The sequence below is a fragment of the Thunnus albacares genome, chromosome 1, assembly GCF_914725855.1.
Source record: "Thunnus albacares chromosome 1, fThuAlb1.1, whole genome shotgun sequence".
Lineage (NCBI taxonomy): Eukaryota > Metazoa > Chordata > Actinopteri > Scombriformes > Scombridae > Thunnus > Thunnus albacares.
Genome location: NC_058106.1, coordinates 20,675,637 through 20,696,614, shown reverse-complemented (window position 1 = coordinate 20,696,614; position 20,978 = coordinate 20,675,637). Strand labels below are relative to the sequence as shown.

Here is a 20,978-nt window from a genome sequence, read left to right as displayed (position 1 = left end):
TTTGAAAAAGACACTCGAGAGTTATGTCCCTTCAGAAAAGGCCTGAGTAATTCTGATGTCAAAATGCATGGATTGTCTCATTCTGGTAGTACGCCTGTTTCCTTTTATCCTATAAAATATGTTGAAATGTCATAAGGCGTTATATATATATACAAAAAATAGCCTTGTTAGGGCCAAACAAACATGGAGCTCAAAACTCCAGCCATCAAGTGAAGCCCGTAAGAAAGGGGTTTCCACACAGTAGGTAGCCTGCTGCCTCCATGTAATCGTCCTCCTGTCAAGGCAGGAGGCCGTCCTGAACAAAAAAGGTTACACAAAAATGGAGACCATTGTACAAGCACTGCAAAGACCAACCTCCTGCGACAACTGTCTCCCTCATTCGGACGCGTAAGAGAAGGCTTGAGTCAAGGCATCCAATTGGAATGTATAGATAGAAAAGTTTCTCAGGAGGCAGTCCCATGGTACGATAATGGCACAAACCACTAGCTAATTCCATTTTAAGAATGCGTTACGTAAATATGTACACCGTGTATTTGAACGCTCAATGTCGCAGTGAAAGTTAAAAGGTCGTACTACAGAAATGCAGTATTCATAGTGTGTTTCCTATGACCCAGGACAGCTCAATTTGTGAATGTTCACTATTGAATTTAACCCTCTCTGAAACTGACAGAGGGGTAAATTTAAAGATTGTATATCTTGATGTGACTGATTCAAGGTTTGGATTCAGGTTTCTGGAAAAGAACAGTACACATCCACAGATAATTGAGCTTTCCTAGACCAAACTAATAGTTCATGTGACTTACATATGAATAGTGTGGTATTTCTCTTCTAAACATGGCTGCAGTGGAACTTCCCCATCCAGAACGCAACAGAGAAGATCGTGATTGTGTCAAAATAGACTGTGAGAATGAAAAGAGCCTTTCGGACTGTAGAAACCACTGTCCACTCTACACTGGGTGCGATCTAATACAAATCTAATCCGCGTGTAGTGTCTCACACTGAAACAGCATCAGATTCAGACAAAAAAATCTCTCAGTTAAAATCTGCAACACTATCCTCATCTGGACTGTCCTGAACGCAGTTGATGTGAAATAGAATCGCAACATAAAAGACATTAAATGTCCCATATTTGTAGCTTAACTAATACAGCGTAGAAAGATTTGTCTATTTCCAAAACTTTCTGTTACATCAGTGATACTCAGGAATTGAGACATGTACTGTATATCATACGCCATTATACCACATAGCACGCGTGTACTGTATATGCCATACACATGAAAACAAACACACATTCACATTCAAACAGAGCAGAATACAACACCGCCATACTCTGGTAAGGCAAATCTGAACAGGGCAAGCTGTGATGAGCATTGTTACCTAGCTACAGTATCTGGCAGCTGTCTGGCATTAATTAACCCTGTAGGAATTCATATGACTTTGTAGGTATATAGTGTTTCAGAGGGGGGACACAAATAGTGTAACATTAATTTCCAACAGGCAATATTTAGGAGAAAAATCCCTTTCAGCTTACAGAAAAAAAAAACGATAAAATCTCTCCCAAAAGCTACCTGTTATGCAGATACATAAATAAAAAATGAATCTTGGCATCAACGGCTAACTTAAAAAACTCAACTGAAACAAAAGTGGGTCTGTGTTTGTTTTGTAAATATTGATACGTACAAAAAAGCTTATAAGCTGCAATAAAAAAAAAAAAAGAATGAAATGAATGTTTCTTTTGGAGAAAACCATGGTGACAGGGTGACATTTTGTTTCTTCAGATGATGTCTTTTGCTATAAAATATACCACCCCAAATAAACTTGACCCCACATCACAAATATAGTGCACTGTGCAACTTGTAACAAAGTTTGGCTGACTCTATCAAAGATAAGGGGTAGTTGTCGTTGTAGTGTCCCTTCCTCTGATGTCCAGGTTCCGCTGAGGATAGAGGATAGCAGGCACCAGTGGTTTGGGAACAGCAAATCCTCTTGTTAGTCAAACATCTCCTTCCCTTGTTTGTTGTCAAGTCGGGGCTGTACGTTGTGTGTCCGATCCACGTAGAAATAAATGCAGTCCCCTTTCTCACAGATAAGCAAATGCACAAAACACGCACACTCACACAGACGCGCTGTATGTTACAAAATGACACATTTGTCTTTATCTTTCGATTCCTTCTTGGGTTTGCGCTCCCCACTGGAGGACTGTTTTCCCGGGCTGGGCGTGGCTCCAGCTGCTGCTCCCGTCCCAGCGCCGGCTGCTGCTCCGCCTGCTCCTGCTCCCCCTCTGTCCGCCTCGTCTCCCTCCACAGGCTCCTGTTGACCCTGCTGCACCGAACAAGAACAACACAGTCAGAGAAGCTGCAGAGACCCAGAGGCTTCTTGAAAAACATCACATTTTGTTCCAATATGGTATTTTAGAAGAAATTGATTAATCAATATAATGTGCACTGAGAATGACTGTCCTATTCAAAAAGGCAACATCTTCCCTCTGTGGTTCATTAAATGCCCCACATTTGTTAAAAGTCCTACTTCTCCTCCCTTTCCCACCTGCTTCCGTCTCCCTCAAGCCCTCCCTCCACACCTGTGCTTGTGCTGCTGCTGCTGCTGCTGCTGCTGCTGCTGCAGCTGCTGCCGCCTGCTCCTGCTCTTGCTCCTGGTAGTACTGGGAGGCTCGTCTGTCCTCCTCCTCCTGGAGTTTTTTAGCCAGCTCCAGGTCACTGATGCCCTCGGGGAGTTGCTCCCACTGTAAGTCCTGGCTTTGCTGCTCCTGCTGCAGCGACAGCGCCATTAGATAGTCCTGATACACACACGCAAAAGAGAGAGAGAGACTTGATGATTTACGAGCAAAGCTGTCAATACAATGCTTGTCATGATACAGCTGAAGTCTTGGTCAGTCCGCAGCCTATAACTTACACACATAACCAAATTCACTGTACTATTTGTAGTAATAAGTTGTGATTAAGAAAACTTCCTTTATTCTAGAGTTACCTATTATATTATATTCTGTATGTTCTATTCTTCTCTACATTATGTACTTTGTTGCTGCAAAGACCTCATGCAGAATGCAGAAAAAAGATTTTTCTCACAGAAGCTATCTTGTAAGCAAAGAGAATTATGCTCTTGTCTAGTCTGTGAGCGCGGGATTAAGCCAGACAATTTGTCAGCAAGTTCTGCGCTTGAACCTCACTGGTCAACCAATGAGCAGACAGCTGTGAAGCCAGCAAAAACGCCTGTGAGACATGAACCCCAATGAATTATTGAGGGGCCCGCATAGAGACAGTGTGGTACAGCGGAGCATGTAAGAAGAATGGAGGGGGGCGCCACGCAACACACACAACAGATTTTCAAGCTGCCGTGTGTGTTTGTTTAAAAAGCTGGTATGGGGAGCTATAACACATCTATTATTGAGGAAGCTTTCCTTACATTTTTTTCAGTTTGGGATGGTGCACAGTTGAATCTGAGAGACACAGACAGCCACTGTGAAATCAATTTTAGTTTCATTACTGAAGTACTTTGACATTTTGTGCCATTTAGTTGCTTCCGGAGGCTTTAAGTCATGTGTTTTGTTCCTTTTTGTCTCTCCTTTTGCATCGCGTTTCTTTCATTTCTGTCACTAAAAAACTGAGGAAAGCATGACATCACTGGTCTTGTATTTTGTCTTGTCTTTTGTGGCACACTGATGGTGTCATAAGCATATCATGGTTAAGTACATCATGGTTTTGCTGGTTCTGCTGGTTCTGCTAGCCTTGCCTGCATCAGTGCTCAGACCTGGTCTATCTGATCCTGCTGCCCGCGGTACACGGTCTCCGGATCAGAAGGAGGCCGCAATCGGAACTCTGAATCACAGAAGTTGCCGTCTCCATCAACGTTGTGCAGGCTCTCCCACACGACCTTCTCTTCTGTCAGGAAGCCTTGGTCTGTAACCAGGAGGTACAGCTGGCCCTGGAAACAACCACACATGTATACATACATTACATACTCACGTCTTATCATGTACTTGACCATGACTTCATGGTTTCTGCTCTTTCTACTAACTTATACTCTAATGATTGTATGAGGGTTAAAGGTGACACACACAGCTTTGCTTACTCTGGCAACGATAGTGTACTGTTTAAAACAAAGTATGCAGGCTTTACTTCCCCTCCTGTAGATAACAGGAAAGGTCTGTCCCAGCTGCAGTGATACGGCAAGCCAGCTGTGGGCAAGAGCTGTTTGAGATGGGATGCAGATCTGTGCGTGCTAACATCGTGTATCTGTTACATAATAAGTACATAGCTTTTAATCAGTTTGAAGAACATGCCATAGCAATGCTGTGCAGTGAACACTATGGAAAAAGGACTGAGGAGCTTTAGTTGAAACGGAGGAAAAGCAAAGAGAGGAACAGGCTCCTAATTCATCTGCTAACTGGTCGATGCTGCTAACATTTGATAAAATGAAGTCCTTTTCTAAAAGGATAGGTTCACAATTTTTAAGTTTGTCTTAAAACAAAATTCAAGATACCATTACAGAGCATCGAAACAGATTTTTCTCGCTGTAATCCTTCTGTTCATACTGGCCTTTAAGAGATCCTTTCCTAATGTCATTCTAATGTACAGTAAGTGATGAGGGACAAAATCCACAGTCCTTGTTCTGTGAAAAGTGAGTATCTTCCAAGGTTACTATTCTCTTTTCCCACTTGGGTGGACAGTGTTTCTGTGCTGAGCTGTGGCGGTGGGATAGAACCACACAGCTGGGATTCATGAGAAAAACTGACTTTTCGACTTGGAAAAAATGGGGACCTATCCTTTAATCTACTGCAATTAATAATTACAAATGTTTAAACAATCAAATATTACTCAAAGGCTTTTCTGTAACAAAGTTGACCAAAATAAGTAGCCAACTGAACAATTCCGTACTGAGCAGCCCACAGAAAGACATCTATTTAAATCAAGTTTATTATGTTTAATGCACAGACAAAAGATAGGACAGCCTGTTTAAGAGAAATCTAGTTTTACCTGGTAGACATGTCTGTCAATGTAACCATCAAAATACCACATGCAAAAAAAACAGGAATTGTCCTTTAAAGTTAAAAGGCTTCAAGCGTTGTCACTGACTGAAATGACAGATCATAACATGTCCTGACTGATTTAAATTGCTGCAATTTTTATAGTGAGCTCCATACGTGATGCTCATGCTTTCTCCCAATTCCAGCTGTAATGGTGTTGGTTCTGTCAGTGACTTTTACTTTTTACCTTGTATTTGATCATGGTGCTGAAGTGGTTATTCCTGAAAAAAACACAGAGCTCTCCCTCCTGTACTGTGGATGTGAGCTCACATAGGCCGTGGTACGTCAGCTGAGTGGCTGTGCTGCTCAGAAACTGCTCTGCCACAATGCCTGGGAGAGGGAGAAGGAGAGGAACAAACATACAGGAAAACAAAGAAGAGAAGACTGAACTTGTGATTGATTGGCACATGTAGAAACATGGACTCTTACTCTCATACTCTTAATATTTTACTGTTTCTGGTTCGTGGCCGTTGTCCCTGTGTTTATGATGTTAATGATGATGCTTTTACGAAGATAAACTTCACCTGTCACCTTCCTTTTGATCTGTGAGTGATTAAATTATTTCTACGGACGTTCAATTATTTAGTTCAGGAGGATGCAAGCAAACCTCATTTTGATTTTTGACTCACAAATATTTTTATTATTAGACCACAGACCACCGGATGACTCATCAACACTACAATCACCAATTAAACCTCCCTTACTCATTCATGAACACTATTTGGAAAGCATGTTGGAAACACTGCTGTAATGTCTGTCATAGTTATTTGGACATTCTGACTCTTTGCTACTGTTACTATAGTGAACCCAATGTAAGCCCAGAGGCAGATGGTGAGTGACATCTGTAAGGCAGAACAGCACTCAATTTGGAGCAATCACCTGAAAAAATCAGTGTTATACTCAAACAGAGAAACAGGCTAACCTAGAAAGAGCCAGAACGCTGAAAAACAACTACCTGGTTAATCCTTACTATTAAATATTTACGCACATTAACACATTTCAACAAAACAAGAGATGTTTCTTTTTACTTTAGAGTTTTTTTCAAGAGTTGCATCAATCCATTTAAAGTGGTCGAAATTTGCTCTTTCATCTCTTTGAGCAGTGACGGGAAGCATCAGCATAAAACCACTTCAATCAAGTCCTCACAGCAATTTCCCAACTCTAAATGCAGGAATACAGTGGAAAAGGAGTGAATGTCCCCTATTAATATCATCGTTGACTGAGGACTTGGCAGCAGCCCAGCTGACAACTGCTCAGAAAGCACAGTGTTGAATGTGTAAATATGTAGTGGAGAAAGTTGAGGACAGCTGGTAAGAAAGCTGTGAGCTGTGGAAGTAGGTCATTTGTTGAGGAGCCACATATATGTCCTGGTTTTATTTGAACTTGGTCTGTGGTTTTGTGCGGAGTGTGTTTGCACTGGTCAGTCCACTAAACATATCCATGTACAGTAATGAATGTGCCACTGAATTAATCAATGTTATGCAGCTGTACTTGTACCGCTACTGTATATGTGAACAAGGAAGACTTTGATTTCTCTAACATGTGAAATTAAAGGAAAGAGGATATTATCAAAATGGCAATGTCTTTCAACTCAGCTCAACTTACTGTACAATAATGGACCAAACAGGAAGCACAATTAGACAAATGCATTTAGACAAAACATTAATTCTAATAGTTTCCTCTAAACTTTCTACTTCTTCTACACAGGGATGAAGGGATGAAGGGGGAGACCTGTGCCAAGTAGGGCAGGTCACAAAGTGGAGGGAGTGAAGAGAGAGAACTGACCTTCCCCTGCCAGCTCGCTGTTGTCTGACTGTTTGCAGGATATTATCTTCTCTACCAGCTGGTTGTAGCTGCAGTTGCCCACTGCCTTGACAATGTCATGCATCTGCAAACAGAGATAAAAAAAAAACTGTGGGAAAGAACATTCACCAGGATTTGGTACTGTTTTGCTAAATGCTACAATAGTGTTATACAAAATTTCTAACAGAGGAAAATGCTAGTGACAGGGTGTTCACATTGAAACAACTACATATCACTGTGCACACTTAATTTCAGGGTGTTTTCATACATAACCTGTTTGTTGGTGGATTTTCCTGTTTGATTCCGTTTATTTGGGGGGGGGGGGGGGGGGGTGAACCAAACAACTGCATAGAGACTAGCTGAAAAGAAGCATCAGCTGCTACTATCAAATTTATGCAATCTATCTGCAGACTGGGCAGTAGTTGGGAACTAAAATCATTTTGTAACCATGATAACATGTATGCCTGGGTAGTCACTCATTCAAAAATGAGAAAAATATAGCAACCACATTATTTGACAACAACTATCATACAGTATAAAATGCTACATTTGAGTTTTTTGCTTAGATGTCCTTTTTTATTTATAACATATGAGGTCTGGCTGCAGTCTCAACTAATAATGTTCATATCCACTTATTTCTTAATGAGCTCCTGATCTTGATTGAAATGAATGCATAATTTCATGTCTGGCTATTATATAACCTTATGTTTATTCCGGACCAAGTCAATACAGCCACAGGTGTGAAAGCGACCTCAACAAACAACAAATAAATTGCCTGGTGAAATATTTCAGTATTCGTAGTGAGCAAGGTCTGTCTCACCTGGGGGTCAACCAGCCAGCCGTGGTAGAGAGGGATGTCCAGCAGATCAAACACAATGCATTCTGGGGTGTACTCGAAGACTCGCACCCCTGTGAACTTCACATTGACATCCAGGCCGGTCTGCAGCTTGTGCAACACTGCCATGGCATCACTCATGTTCTAGGAAACAAGGGAATTTCTGTTAAAAACAGTGTGATAACAATGCAGCAGAGAGATTAAGCGATTCTGCCTTTCTCTGTAACATTATTCTTGGTTGTTTGCACACAGTCAGCATAGCTATGAGCTATCAGGGATTGATTTTCTACCTTTTACAAGAAACCATTAGCTGCCATTTATTCCTGTACAGTACCATAAACAGCTTACACATGCTCATCATTTGGTTTTGTCAGATTGTTCTGCTATACAGTCACTTCACTGCGACTTTATTGAGTAGTTTCATATTTACTGTACGTATTAAATTGCTCTCTGTTTACTGTCAATCAACTGGCAACCACAGGAAGAAATGGAAGTCTCTGTCAGGAAACCACTGGACATAAAATTTCTGTGTAAGCTTTCAGACTCACCATCATGAGAAGTGATATTTCCTTTTGATAATGTTAACAACAGGTGGAAGAAATAACAGGAACACTTAACAATATAATGCAATCCAATAGCTGTGTAAGAAACACTATGTTTGTTCAAACATTTTCAAGTATTTTTTGGGGCATTTTTTATTCTTTATTTTTGAAGGTGCACAGTAGAGATGTGATGCTGCAACGATGCAGTGAGCACCCTCAACCCCTAAGGTCACCAAGACACCCCTAAATGTTTTAGTGTAGTCATCTCAGACAGAGGATTCAACTGTTTTATTTAATGGCTATTTTCATGATGTAGTCCGATAACTTGCAATATATTTAAGTTGTTCCAGTAACGTAGCCCTGTTCACTATATTTTCTTGAGGCACGGAAATTTGTCATTGTTTTTTTTTTAATACTTTCTCAAAACTTAAAGTCAAAGATTTATTTCACATCATACTGCAGAGTTCCCACTACAGCTGAGATTGTACTGATATATCTAGTGTTGGCCATATTTATTTAAGTTTTATTTAAGTAAATCACTTTATCTCTGTTAATTTGTCATGTCCTTATGTCCAGATGATGGGAGATGACTCACTGTAGCAGAAGGTATGCACTGACGTCACTTTTTCACATGATACCCCCCCACCACCATCACTCAGTGGCCAAACAAACCCTCTACAGCTGCTATGCTCAGAGTGAGCTATGATACCAGGGAGAAAACAGAGATATCTTAAAAAAGAAAGGCCAGCAAAATCTACAATGTTCCATACAGTGTACTAGACAATCAGTGGTCTGAAATGATGTATACAGTATGTAGCTTCACACCAGGCAAGTTAATGTTACACAAAACAAAGCCTGAAGGCATAAAGATGCCTGGAGTCTGTCTCGCAAAGCAGGTTTACTGTGTTACTGGGGTACATTTTTTAAAAACATCGACAGTTTACAGTTTATGACAGATTTGACAGATGAAAAAGCTAATGACAATAAAAAAAAGAAATGCATAAACATGATGCATTGAAAATAAAACATCTACTGTCCCCACGCCAGACCACAGATCCCTGTTGTTATCATCAGCAAACAATCAGGTCCTAAGTAAATTGTAAAAGGACTCCAAACTTTATACAACTGATAAGGTTCCTCTCTTAAATAAAAGCTGAGAGCTTTGAGAGGCATTAACTCTTACACACTACTTATCCACAGTGCCATGTTAGGGGACTCCTCCGACACCCACCTTAATAAAATGCATCTCCTACTGCAGAAGAAGAGAACTTTCAAGAGTTTTAATGGATTTGGAGGAATATTTTGGGGATTATCTATACCAAGAATCCATGATGACAGAGAAATGTTCATTGTTTGACCAATTGTGTCACTGATTTCTTTAAGTTGTGCAGCAGTTGTGCATTTATACACATTCTAGTAAACAGTGAACATATGTACCTTCTGTAATCTTGCACTTATTACAAAACTTTGATAGATCTGGGTTCATTATATTTTGTCTCGCTGGGGTAATATGTAGTTTATGATTTATCTGAAATTGTAGTTATTTTCCTCTATTAGTGGTAAAACAGCCGGATAGGTTGAGCTACATATCATCCCACTCCAAAGGCACTCTCCCATTCTGTTTTAATTTTGGCTGCATTGTCTTTCACTGTTCCGGAGAGTGACCCATAGAATCATGTCACTAATTTGGTTGAGTCCTTGCTGTTAATGAATATTTTTTCTAAAGAGGAGAGAACAGTATTGAGACTGTTTGAGAGTGCATACACCATAGTTACATAACTGTAAGTGCCTAAAAAAAACGGGTGGCTGGGATTTTGTGCCTATCTTTTAACTGATCATAAGTCAAGATTGAACCGTTTTCTTCAATGTCTCCCAGTGTCTTAATGCCTTTACCAGACCATACATAGAAAAAGTTCTGCTCTAGACCGGGGGGAAATCTAGATTGGAGTATAGGGGCATCAGTAGGGATATAATGTTGTCCAAGTCCTCTATTTTCCTAATTAGCCTCCAAACTTTAAGAGTATTTTTGTAAAAGAAAGCTACCCTTAACAGCTAAACTGACCCACTTCATGGAAGTGTACAATACATTTTTCAGAGGTATAGGGGATACTGGGTTTGATTCAATATCAAGCCAAGTAGACTCTGGGTCTTCTTGAAACCAGTCTCAAATATATCTGCTGAGACATGAGAGTTGGTACAGCTTAATGTTAGGTACAGCTAAACTGCCCATTCTCCAGCGGCAGCTGTAGGCAGGCCAGTTTTAGTCTTGAACCTTTGTTTCGCCATAGGAAGGCTATGAGAGCACAATTCAACTCTGATAGTGATTTACAGAATAATAATATAGGGACCATTTGAAATGGATATAATAAGTGTGGTAGAACATTCATTTTAGGCGTACCCTCCCAAGCGATGACAAAGGGAGACTGGACCAACGGCCAAGATCCTGTTTAATATGCTAGATTAAAGAAGTAAAATTGGCCATATACAAATCAAGTAGAGAGAAGGTAATACGGATGCCTAAATAAGTAAATCCTGATGGAGACCATCAAAAAGAAGAAGCATCAGCGTGTACGCAAGGATCGTGCTTGGAGAGACATTGCCTTTGAGTAATTAATCTTGTATCCAGAGAATGTAGAAAACATATCAATAAGCTCAATAACTTGGATAACAGACCTGGCAGGATTACATAGGTAGAGTAATATGTCATCAGCATACAATGATATTTTGTGTTGCTTCGCCCCTGTTTGAATGCCCCTAATGTCAGGATCTGTACGGATGGCCTCTACAAGTGGCTCTATTGCTTATGCAAAGAGTAAAAGTGATAGCAGGCAGCCCTGTGCAGCGCCTCATTCAAGTGGAAAGACGGGAGATTGTTTGCCATTTGTTATTACAGAGGCTTTTGGAGCAGCATAGAGCACCAAGTCCATACCTGGATGCATTTGTTGAGTAAAACCCAGAACCCCCTCAAATCTCCAACACTGTAAGGTGTAAAAAGAGCTGTTCTGGGATTTATTCAGCAAAATGATCTGGATAACTAAAACCCTGCTTTGTGAAACAGAAACCTGGTCCTATTTCAAAGCTGAATCTATCAGCCTCATCAATATGGTTGACGGCTTCAAATGATATTCTGGTTGTCTGTGGACAAGTTTGTACATTATTTATTTTATTACATTTTTCATTTAAAAAAACCTCATGCTTGCTTTATTAATGTTACACAGGCACTTAAAATGTATTCTCTTCTCTGCTCTTTAGCCTTCAGAAATAAAAACTTCTCACTGAATTCCATGAAAGCTCTTCACCATTTTACCAGTGTTTTCTATGTGTTTTTCCCATGTGAGTACACAATGGCAGATGCTGATTGCTTGTTTGCTAATAAGGGGAGAGTGACCATCACGACTTCTGTGTACAGTGACTTAATGTGCATTAATCTCTATGCAGATTTAACTTGTACAATTTAAGGAAATATTCTAAAAATCTTCCCAATTGTAAGGTGTTTACAAGTTTCATTAAAATAAATCTAGCACTTGATTCCTGTGGGTTTGAATTGCATTGGTTTGAATTGGATTTGTCTTGTCTGGTACTCATGTGGCGCAAACAGAAGTAAGAAAAACACCACTCCATGCTGCTTATAGCTTTTTACACTGATTGGAAAACATCAGAACTTTGTTTGTAATGTAGAAAAATCTGAACTGAGAAACAACCCACTGTTGGTATGTATATATTAATCACAAGGTTTGATGAAGACTCGTTCTTCCGTTCAGCCTCTGAGCCATGTTTCCCAGCTGGCTCCAAACCCCTGCTGCCATTTAACTCTGAGATCACGATAAGCCTTGCAGCTGAGCCCTACAACTCTATTATGAGCGTGTAGTTGTAAGACATTTCAATTCTTTTGTCAATGAACTACTAGAGAAAGTGGAAATACAGGAAAATTCCTAAAACACAAAGCCAGTTACTTTATAGACACCAGAACAATAAACTCCAGTCTATAAACCGCAGATTTGAGGCTTGAGATAGGACTGAATGATAATTCAATATTATCATTAACTGACTTTCAATGTTTTTTTTTATTGTATTGTGATGATACAATCATACTGTGTTATTGTTTTACAAAATCATCAATTTGTCATCCAAAATAATAATTTAATTTTTGTAAGTGTGAAGAGTTTTCTTTTGCATACATTTGCCATATTTTGTGTATATGATTCTTGATTTTCCATAATGTATTGCAGTCGTATCATGTGAAAAAAGTTGGGCTATGAAATTTCACATCCAAACTTTTTCAAGTCAACTGTCTCACAGGATTTTAACAGAATCCGTTTTTACTGTCTTTCATGTCCAAAAAGTAGAATAATAGCTCTGAATGTCACATAACCGGTCACTTAAAAACACATTTTCATATGAAAGCCGTGGTAGTGTGCAGACTCTATTTTCCAGTTTACAGTAGCAATACTGTACGTCCCATGAGCAGTGAGCTACTCCAGCTTTGACGCTCGGTGTGGAGTGCTGAGGTGTAAAGCCTTCAGCTGGCTCATCTGAGTGTGCGGATTAGGACGCTTATGAGCATCACTGATGGCAGGATTAGCAAGGGCTGTGTAATGGACCACATCTCTTCACTTTAGGGCAGAGGGCTGCAACAGCAGATGAGCACTCCGGGATCAGATGATTAGCACTGCATCCCTCACATTCATCTGTGCTTGTGTTGGATGCACGTCATCATCAGCACAGTACTCTGCTGTGGCTGCTCTGTATTTTTACTTTCATTCTTTGGTGTAAGAGTGTCTAAGAGAAGGCTTCTTTGTTGATTTTCACACAAAACTGGCCTAGAAACAAAAACCTTCAGTACATTAAATTAAGCATTTCAAACATTAAAACAAAATGCAGCCCATAAATCTAATCAAGTCTAATCAAGTCTCAACCTGTAAAAATTCATGTAAAAGAAAGAGGCCTTGTCTGTTTTGGAAGAATAAGTTGATTTTTCCATGTTGAATTCTGATTTTTAAATTTTTCAGCCAAGAAACAAAATTAAAATCATATTATCATATTGGAGAAGTCAGATCCGTGAACCTAAAAAAACAACCTATCAATCACTGGAGGATAAACCATTACATCATGCCATGACCCATCAGTGGGAGCTGTAAATAATGAACAGTTTACAAGACTGTTATGTCCCACAATACAGGCCATATTTTTATGAATTCTGGCACATATCAACAGCTGTTGCTGCTCTATATTTCTGTTGGGTGTGTCATTAAGCTAATCTAATGTTTGTTTGCCTACATTTACATTACATTGCACACATTTTTCATTTACATACATTAGGAGAGCAGAATATTAGAAACACCTGAAATAACCTTAATCACTGATTTTGTAATAAGATGGATGTTACTTGAATTAAATCAGTGTCTAACACCATAACCTGCACAACTGATAGTTCAGTCTCTCTTGTTATTCACTCCTCTGCTCTCCATATGGAGCAAATAAACTGTGCTGTATTTCTTTTTATGAGTTTTTTTATATTCTTACTTTAAAACAAACAATTTCTTGGTCTCTGGCATCCTCATCAGCAATTTCCAATCATACTTTTGTCTCAGTTGATGCGTCTGTAGACTCTTTTTAAAGATAGATTTATATTCAGCAGGCCTTTAATTTGATTAACAGGGTGTTTACCAAACACACACGCTGTTGTATGAAAAAAATTAGCATTCATTCATTGTCAGACAGGCTTCTGTTAAAGGCATACACATCAAAGAGCAATGCTTTTCGAATTCCACATTGGGATTTTATCTGCTCTGCTCAGAACAAGAAAAAGGTTTAAGCAAAATCTTTGAAGAACGCCCGATGACTGTGAATGACAAATTAAAACAAAAGAGGCTTCTTAAACATGATCACCCATTTCCTCCAATGGTGGAACAGTCCTCATGGATGAACTGCCCTGTAAGAGTGCTGTTGAGCTGGGTCCACTGAGACAAAAGCAGAGCAAAACTGCACTCTCACTTCCACGGCTCCTCTGAGTAAATATTTAACAATAGCTAAAGAGCAGCCGCGCAACTGCTATTTTAAACCTCATACACTCCTGTGACAGATGATGTTTTTAAGCTAAATATATAAATAGAACTACTTCTGTGGTGAACTCCTCTTTTCAAAGTCAGAGTAGCTTCAGTTGTGTTTCGTCACAATCCAACAAGCAATGAAACACATCTCTTTAAAACGTAATGAACAGGGCACCTGCACACACTCACACCTGCTCTCCAGATCTCAGCTTCCAGCATCCTAGAGCCCTGCCCACTGTAGTCTCCACATACTGCATCAACCACAGCACCAACACAGACAGCACATGGATGTGTGGACACCCACATGCAAAAAATGGGCTCCCAGGCCAATGTCTAGGATTAGACCGCCATAATAACTATGCAACACAAACTCCAACCACTCCCTTACTCTAACCGTGCACGCTGACGCCGCCACTGATTTATTTAAGAGCTTGTATTGCAACTTAAATTTAGAAAAACCATTCCAGCGAGCTTCTACGGGTGAGACTGCACATTATTTTTCCTGCTCTCCAAATGAGGGACAAGTGTGGCTTCAAATCATTCACAGATGTGCTGGTGCTCTGCCACGCAGGAGGAGGAGATGCAGGGCCCCACCCACACCGTAGGCAGGCAGTGGAGATGGGAGGAAGAGCTGGAGCTCCATCTCCAAGTGCCTCTCATGGTGAGCCACTCACACACACACACACTGCCTCAGTAATAGCCCGGAGCTGGACCCAGCCATGCGTCTCTAAGCATTTACCGACATGTGAAACAACATAATCTGACACTCCTGACCCCTGTTGTTCCCTGGGCCTTGCAAGACACATCTTACGTAACCTATAGAGCAGTTGGAAAAAAAAGCTAAGCTGCAGTTTTATGTGGTTTGCAATCAACCCGATGCTTATTTCCATATTACAGAACATCCGCTGACCTTCTCTGTTACCTTGATGCAAATGTTGCACACACTCGCTGGTGGCTATATTGAATGTGTGTGTGTGTGTGGCACATCAGAGCAGTGTAAACCTCACTTCATATGCTGTGATGAAATGTATCAATAATGGTGCTGATATACTTTGAGTGTGTCAAGGAGACAAAGTGAGCGCTCATGTTAGACTTGCACGATTACGGTTTAGACATAAGAGCGTGAGAGAGAGAGAGTTCTTCCCAAAGGCCCTGCGCTCCTCAAGTACCATGTACAGTCAGCAGCTTAGTATTGCACACGGATAAGCAAAAACACACACCTGTTTATTAATAATATTCTGCAGTAATTAGGCAGGCCTTACCTGCTCATAGTTTAGCCGTTGAGCCTCTGATATCTCTTTTGGCTTGGTTTCCAGAATGTAGTCTCCTGCAGGGGGACAGGAAGAGAGAGAGAGAGGGAGAGAGAGAGAGAGATGTTGGCACATATGTTGCGTTTTGCAGCGTTGACAGAGAAACAATCACTACTTTGATCAGCAATGATCATCACAATGGATTCATAGTTTATGCCTTTGTACGGAGTGTGACAGATGTTTTGAGATGTCTCAAAGGAAGGGCTGGGCCAAATACGTAGGCTCAGTCATGTCTCTGTCCAATGTGGTGTCACCTGAGAGCTCTATCGACTCGGCTCCGTAGCCTGGCAGCTGTCGGGCTCCGGCTCAGTTTCGGCCTGCTCAGCGCTACAAACATGCTGCTTTCTTATCGTGGACACAGCAAACCACAGTGCAAGTGTTGACAAAACAAATCTAGACTTTTACAGTACATCACGGGTAGGTGGATATTTCTAAAGGCATGCAGCAAGGCCACATTTTTGTTTGTCTTCATTTTGAGCAGTATACTGTTGATGAAGTGATTTGTGAGTTGAAGTATTTCGCTTACTCTGAACGGAAGAGAAAGTAATGCAAATATATTCTTGCTATTGCTGTGAATGCTCTATTGCAGTCGATTCATTGCTTTTAAAACTTTTCTCTAAATGCTTCACAGAGAATCATTCATTTATTAAGAACTACCTCATGCTGCACTGTCAACACATATTTTCAGTGAGAAGTACTCAGACAAATGCCATTGACCTCTTGTCACCAACAGCCACATGAAGTGAAAACAGCTACACATGGAGAAAACACTTTGTAATTCTTTTTGTTCAAGCAAGTAATAATGAATGGAGTATATCCAGGGGACAAAAAAAAGCTTTTGAAGCTTTTTGCCAGGGTAAAAAGCACTAAATTATTGTAATCGTTGACCTGAGGCAGGATGATTTCTTCATGTGCATGCTGTGAAAAATTACAGTCCGACCCTAAAACAGACTATGCACAAAAGACATTTAAATTGAGACACGTGTGAACTCAAGTTTCAGGAGGTGTTTGGACTGACTCGTTAATGGTTGCGTTAAAATAACTCGTCTGATTTGATTTATTGTGCTGTTACCCAAAATTTCAGTGCAAGTCAAAATTTTTCCCAGCAGGTGGCCGGCCAGCTGAATGGTTTCACTACAGTATATCCACAACAGTGAAAATCCTTCACTGCTCTGTACTCCAGTGAACTGTGGACAGACTCATCTCTGCTTCGGGATCACTGGCATGCTCCACTTATACACTGCTGTGCTGCTGAGCAATGACCACCATCATCTATGACACCACACCTGAACGTTGTCACCCATCATCAATCTTGATTTGTGTGTTATGTGTTATGACAAACAGTGCTGAGTTTTAGAAGTTATCAGGAGCTGCTCCTGAACATTAAACAAAATGAACTGCATGAGCTGGAATCACAAGCAAGAACGAGGTGAACTCATCCTCCTAAATACCACACAGATGGGCAAATTAGAGTCTACCTGGAATGCGTAGAAATGAGAGCGCTGTTTGAGCCACGACAACAGGCAGACACCAAGACATTCAATTATTACTGTACGCACATAGTCCAGAAACACTAGTGAGGACCCCTGCTGTAATCAGACACTTTGACAATCTGATATTTTAAAGACATTTTAGTTATGAAGGGCAGAAGACAGCCAAAGAGAAGGGATAGCTCCTGTTTCCTTCGCAACAGCAGCAGATTGGCTCAGGGGGGATTCCCCTGTTCTGGTATCTTCCTCTGTTGACTGATATATATATATATATATATATATATACAGTATATAAATACTGTATATCTGATCTTAGGTATGTAGCTACTCATTTGAGAGGATGTGAAACACAAGAATGTTGACTAGCCTGCTGAAACTCAGTGTCTTTATGGGTTAGTGTGTTTACAAGTGCAGACTCACAGGCAACACTCATTCAGGATGGTGTAACTCTGTAAAGGCTGACCAACATATTATTGTGGAGCTAAGCTACTTTATAGATGCGTGTTGTCTTCTGCAGGTTAGAAAACAGATCATTATTGTAAATATGAAACAAGGTTAAAGAAACCATGCAGAAGAGCGCCAGCGCGGTGACACAACACATCACACAATATCATCATTATTACAATTGTTTTCCCCTTTGTTAAATGATGTGACATCGCATTTGTTGGCAACTTGCTCTTGTGTAACAGATTAAATAGCTGCAAACACTCACCAAGATATTCCATTAGTTGCTCAGCAGTTATAATTTCCATCATAGGTGGCATCTTAACCTGCAACAGAGACACGTGAACACCCATTTTCATTTATTTGGCACCCATTTATCAAACAAAGCACTGCAACATAAACTTAGCAGAACCAAACGATTTACTGTTGGGAGTCATGAGCTACAGTACAGAGGAAAGTACAGTTTGTAAAACAGCTCACGCCTTGTCAGCATTCAGCATGTACTGGCATGCTGAAATAAATTCATGTCCAATGACAACATTGAGAAATACTATATCAACATGTCTTGACAGTAAATTGATTTTCACAGGAGGTGGATAGAGAGGATTGGTGTTAGCTGTGTATGCACACTACCTTGTGTTATTAATCATATACAACAGGGCTCTGTGATAGATAATAATAACAACTGCTGTTTAAGTTCTGAGCGACCTCATAAAACATCTAGTTGTATTAAATCAGAACCAAATTCTTATTGATCCATGCTCATCTCGGATGCTTTACCTTCCATGCAAGCAGAAGGACATTCATAATTGCAAGTAATGGACACGGGCCGTTCTCGTTCTGGGTGATGATCGGCGTGTTCTCCTCCCTCCACTTGATCCACTTAATGTGGTATATGGACTGGCCGGCGGCCCGGTCCTTTGTGCACGAAGTCTTCGTCCCATCAACCCCGTACTCGCTTTGCAGGGCCAGGGCCAGCCCTCTGTCCTCCAGCCCCTCGCTGTTCAGGTCGGAGCTGGGGCAGGAGTTGAGGTTGGAGAAGGACTCGAGTGAATCTATGCTTCGGGACTCTCCACCGAGGCTGGGATCGGGGTCACTCCCACTCGGCAATCCCTCCGATAAGGTGTGATCACCGGACAGCCCCGACTTGACGCTTGCTGTGATTGCGCCGTCCGGACACAGATGAGTCGGTTTGGCAAGTTTTGTCGGCTCATTATCTACACAAGCCGAAACCTCAGCCTCGACATTTGCGCTCTCCTCGGCGGAAGGTGAGGACGGGCCGTCGTTTTTGTTGTTTACTAACTTTGGGGCACCACCCTCGTTATCTTCTGCAGCCAGTACAGACTCATGTCCCATCCCGTTACTGATCTGATCCCCGGACCACGACCCGCTCGCCTCGGTGTCCTTCTTCTTCTCCTCCTGCACCGGGGGGACTTGGATCACTTCTGTCACGTCAGACTTCCCAGCGCTGGCAATGACATTAACGGCGCTGGGAGCACTAACATTTGTGGTGCTGTTATTACAACTAACGTTAACCAAAGTACTGAGAGGAGCCTCACTATTCTTGCATTTCTCCGCTGTTCCTTTCACTCCGCCGACAGCCGTAACGTCGCTCATCTCTCCCGCGATCGTTGCACACAGAGAGCTCCCGTCAGTTTCTCGGTGCAGGTTTGCATTTTTCTCCATTTCGATTTACAGACTGTCGACAGATTTTTTTTAGCTAAATTGCAGCAGCAGCAGCCTCGGTCCCAAAGACGCCATGACAACTCCGCGAGTGACGTCATCAGAGTAAAGGGGGCGGTAAAGACCAGGCGGTGGTGCGTTTGGGTGAGCTCGTATTCTTGTAAACTCTAAAGTTTATCACTCAGATGACTTTATTCGGTGACTGATTAAAACACGTCAGCGGTTGAATTGTAGGTGATGTTTCTTTTTCTTTTTTTTTTTAAGTCTAATTTAAGCTTAATATTTGTTCACCACAACATAAAGCATACATATCTTATAGGTGTGTGTGTGTGATTTCATCAGACTGTGGATGGTTTTATTCAGAATGTGACGCTTTAGCAACATAATTGTATTGATAATGTAAAAAATGCATGTATACAATAGGTGTATGAATGAATTAACGTGTGTGGCGCTCAGATATCTTCCTCTTCACTTCCCAGAACAAAGCAAATGCACATTTGTCACCATTTCAAAGGTGACAGCTTTGACAGCTTACATGATCCAAAGCTGTCAGAGAATTTCGGATTTCTGGTCTATGTCTGTGGTCTATTAATGCATAATAATAGTAATCATAATAATAATAATAATAATAATAATAATAATAAGAAGAAGAAGAAGAAGAAGAAGAAGAAAAATAAGATAATAATAATAATAATACATTTAATTTGTACTTCACTTTTCATTCGTAGTGAATCTCGGTGCTACAACATTAAAAACTTACAACACACAACATAAAGAAAATAATAAGAGTTAAGACAAAAAACCCTTCCTTCATAGAAAAGTTAAAAAAGAGTCTGGGGTCTGTGCTGCTATGATACCATTTTAAGCTCCCAAAGTATTTGCACTGGCTCAAACTTTTACATCAAGGATGTATAGGTAGCTGCCTCTTCAAACCGCTGAAATGTTAAAGTCCTCCCTTTTACGAGGACACCTGAATGAAGCATGAACAGAACCTGCCGTGGCCGTCTTGCGTACGAGTGCACGAGCGTTTGTGAGGCCACAGAAATCTCGCGTGACCACACTACCGTGTGGTTAAACGAGACTTTGGAAATGATGAGGCAATTATTGGCTGTGAGTATGAACTACATTCATGGTTTGAACCACCGACTGTATATTAAAATTATCTATATTATCAGTATTCTTTACATACAGTCTATGGTTTGAACACGCTAGAAAACATAAGTCTTTTATTATTTACTTCTGTATTTCTATTGGGTGCAAAACCCCAGTCATCCTGAAAGCAATCTAATTAATTGGTTTTAACAGCCTACCGTGTCTCCGCCCTTTTCTAATCATTGACATTTTTAAAATTACTTTTTTTGGGGGGTGGGCTGTTATGGATATGCAAGAAAAGAAACCTTTTTTATTGTACAAAACTCAATTACAAACCTTTATGGCATATTTCAATAATACAAAGTGTACATTCGTCCTGAAACAGTACTAAATACAAAAAAATGACAAAGAAAAAGAAAAAAAAACACGTTTAGGCCAAGTGTGAAATTAAAATAAGTTAACTAAGAGCGAGGCAAGGAAAGATACTGTCTACATAAACTGCTGTACCCAGGGTGACGCGGGTTATTTTGACGGATCTGACCAATAAACATGCAGTAACTGCTTAAAGTCGCTGGGTGGCAGCAGTTGCTCGACCCAGCTGAAAAAGCAACAGGGCACTCTTTCCTTAAAAAGCCTCTCATAAAGATTATTCTTCAAACTGCATGAAAATCTTTGCTCCATCAGGATT

The 20,978-nt window shown here is 40.7% G+C and overlaps 1 protein-coding gene across 3 annotated transcripts; it reads right to left on the bottom strand.

Moving 5' to 3' along the window:
- Nucleotides 1-283: 283 nt before the first annotated feature.
- Nucleotides 284-19,336, bottom strand: mindy2 (MINDY lysine 48 deubiquitinase 2). 3 transcript variants are annotated; one of them, XM_044348910.1, is made up of 9 exons: nucleotides 18,296-19,336; nucleotides 17,784-17,841; nucleotides 15,534-15,598; nucleotides 7,665-7,823; nucleotides 6,827-6,929; nucleotides 5,229-5,371; nucleotides 3,766-3,939; nucleotides 2,579-2,794; nucleotides 284-2,319 (listed from the first exon to the last, which is right to left on the bottom strand). In XM_044348910.1, exons 1-9 carry the CDS (start codon nucleotides 19,199-19,201, stop codon nucleotides 2,134-2,136), a joined length of 2,010 nt encoding a protein of 669 aa, XP_044204845.1. In that variant the 5' UTR covers nucleotides 19,202-19,336; the 3' UTR covers nucleotides 284-2,133. The 3 variants fall into 3 exon arrangements, with proteins under 3 accessions (XP_044204845.1, XP_044204837.1, XP_044204854.1); XM_044348902.1 differs by having other exon boundaries at nucleotides 284-2,322; nucleotides 18,296-19,335; XM_044348919.1 differs by lacking the exon at nucleotides 284-2,319 and having other exon boundaries at nucleotides 2,710-2,794; nucleotides 3,748-3,939; nucleotides 18,296-19,333.
- Between the last annotated feature and the right edge of the window lie 1,642 nt (nucleotides 19,337-20,978).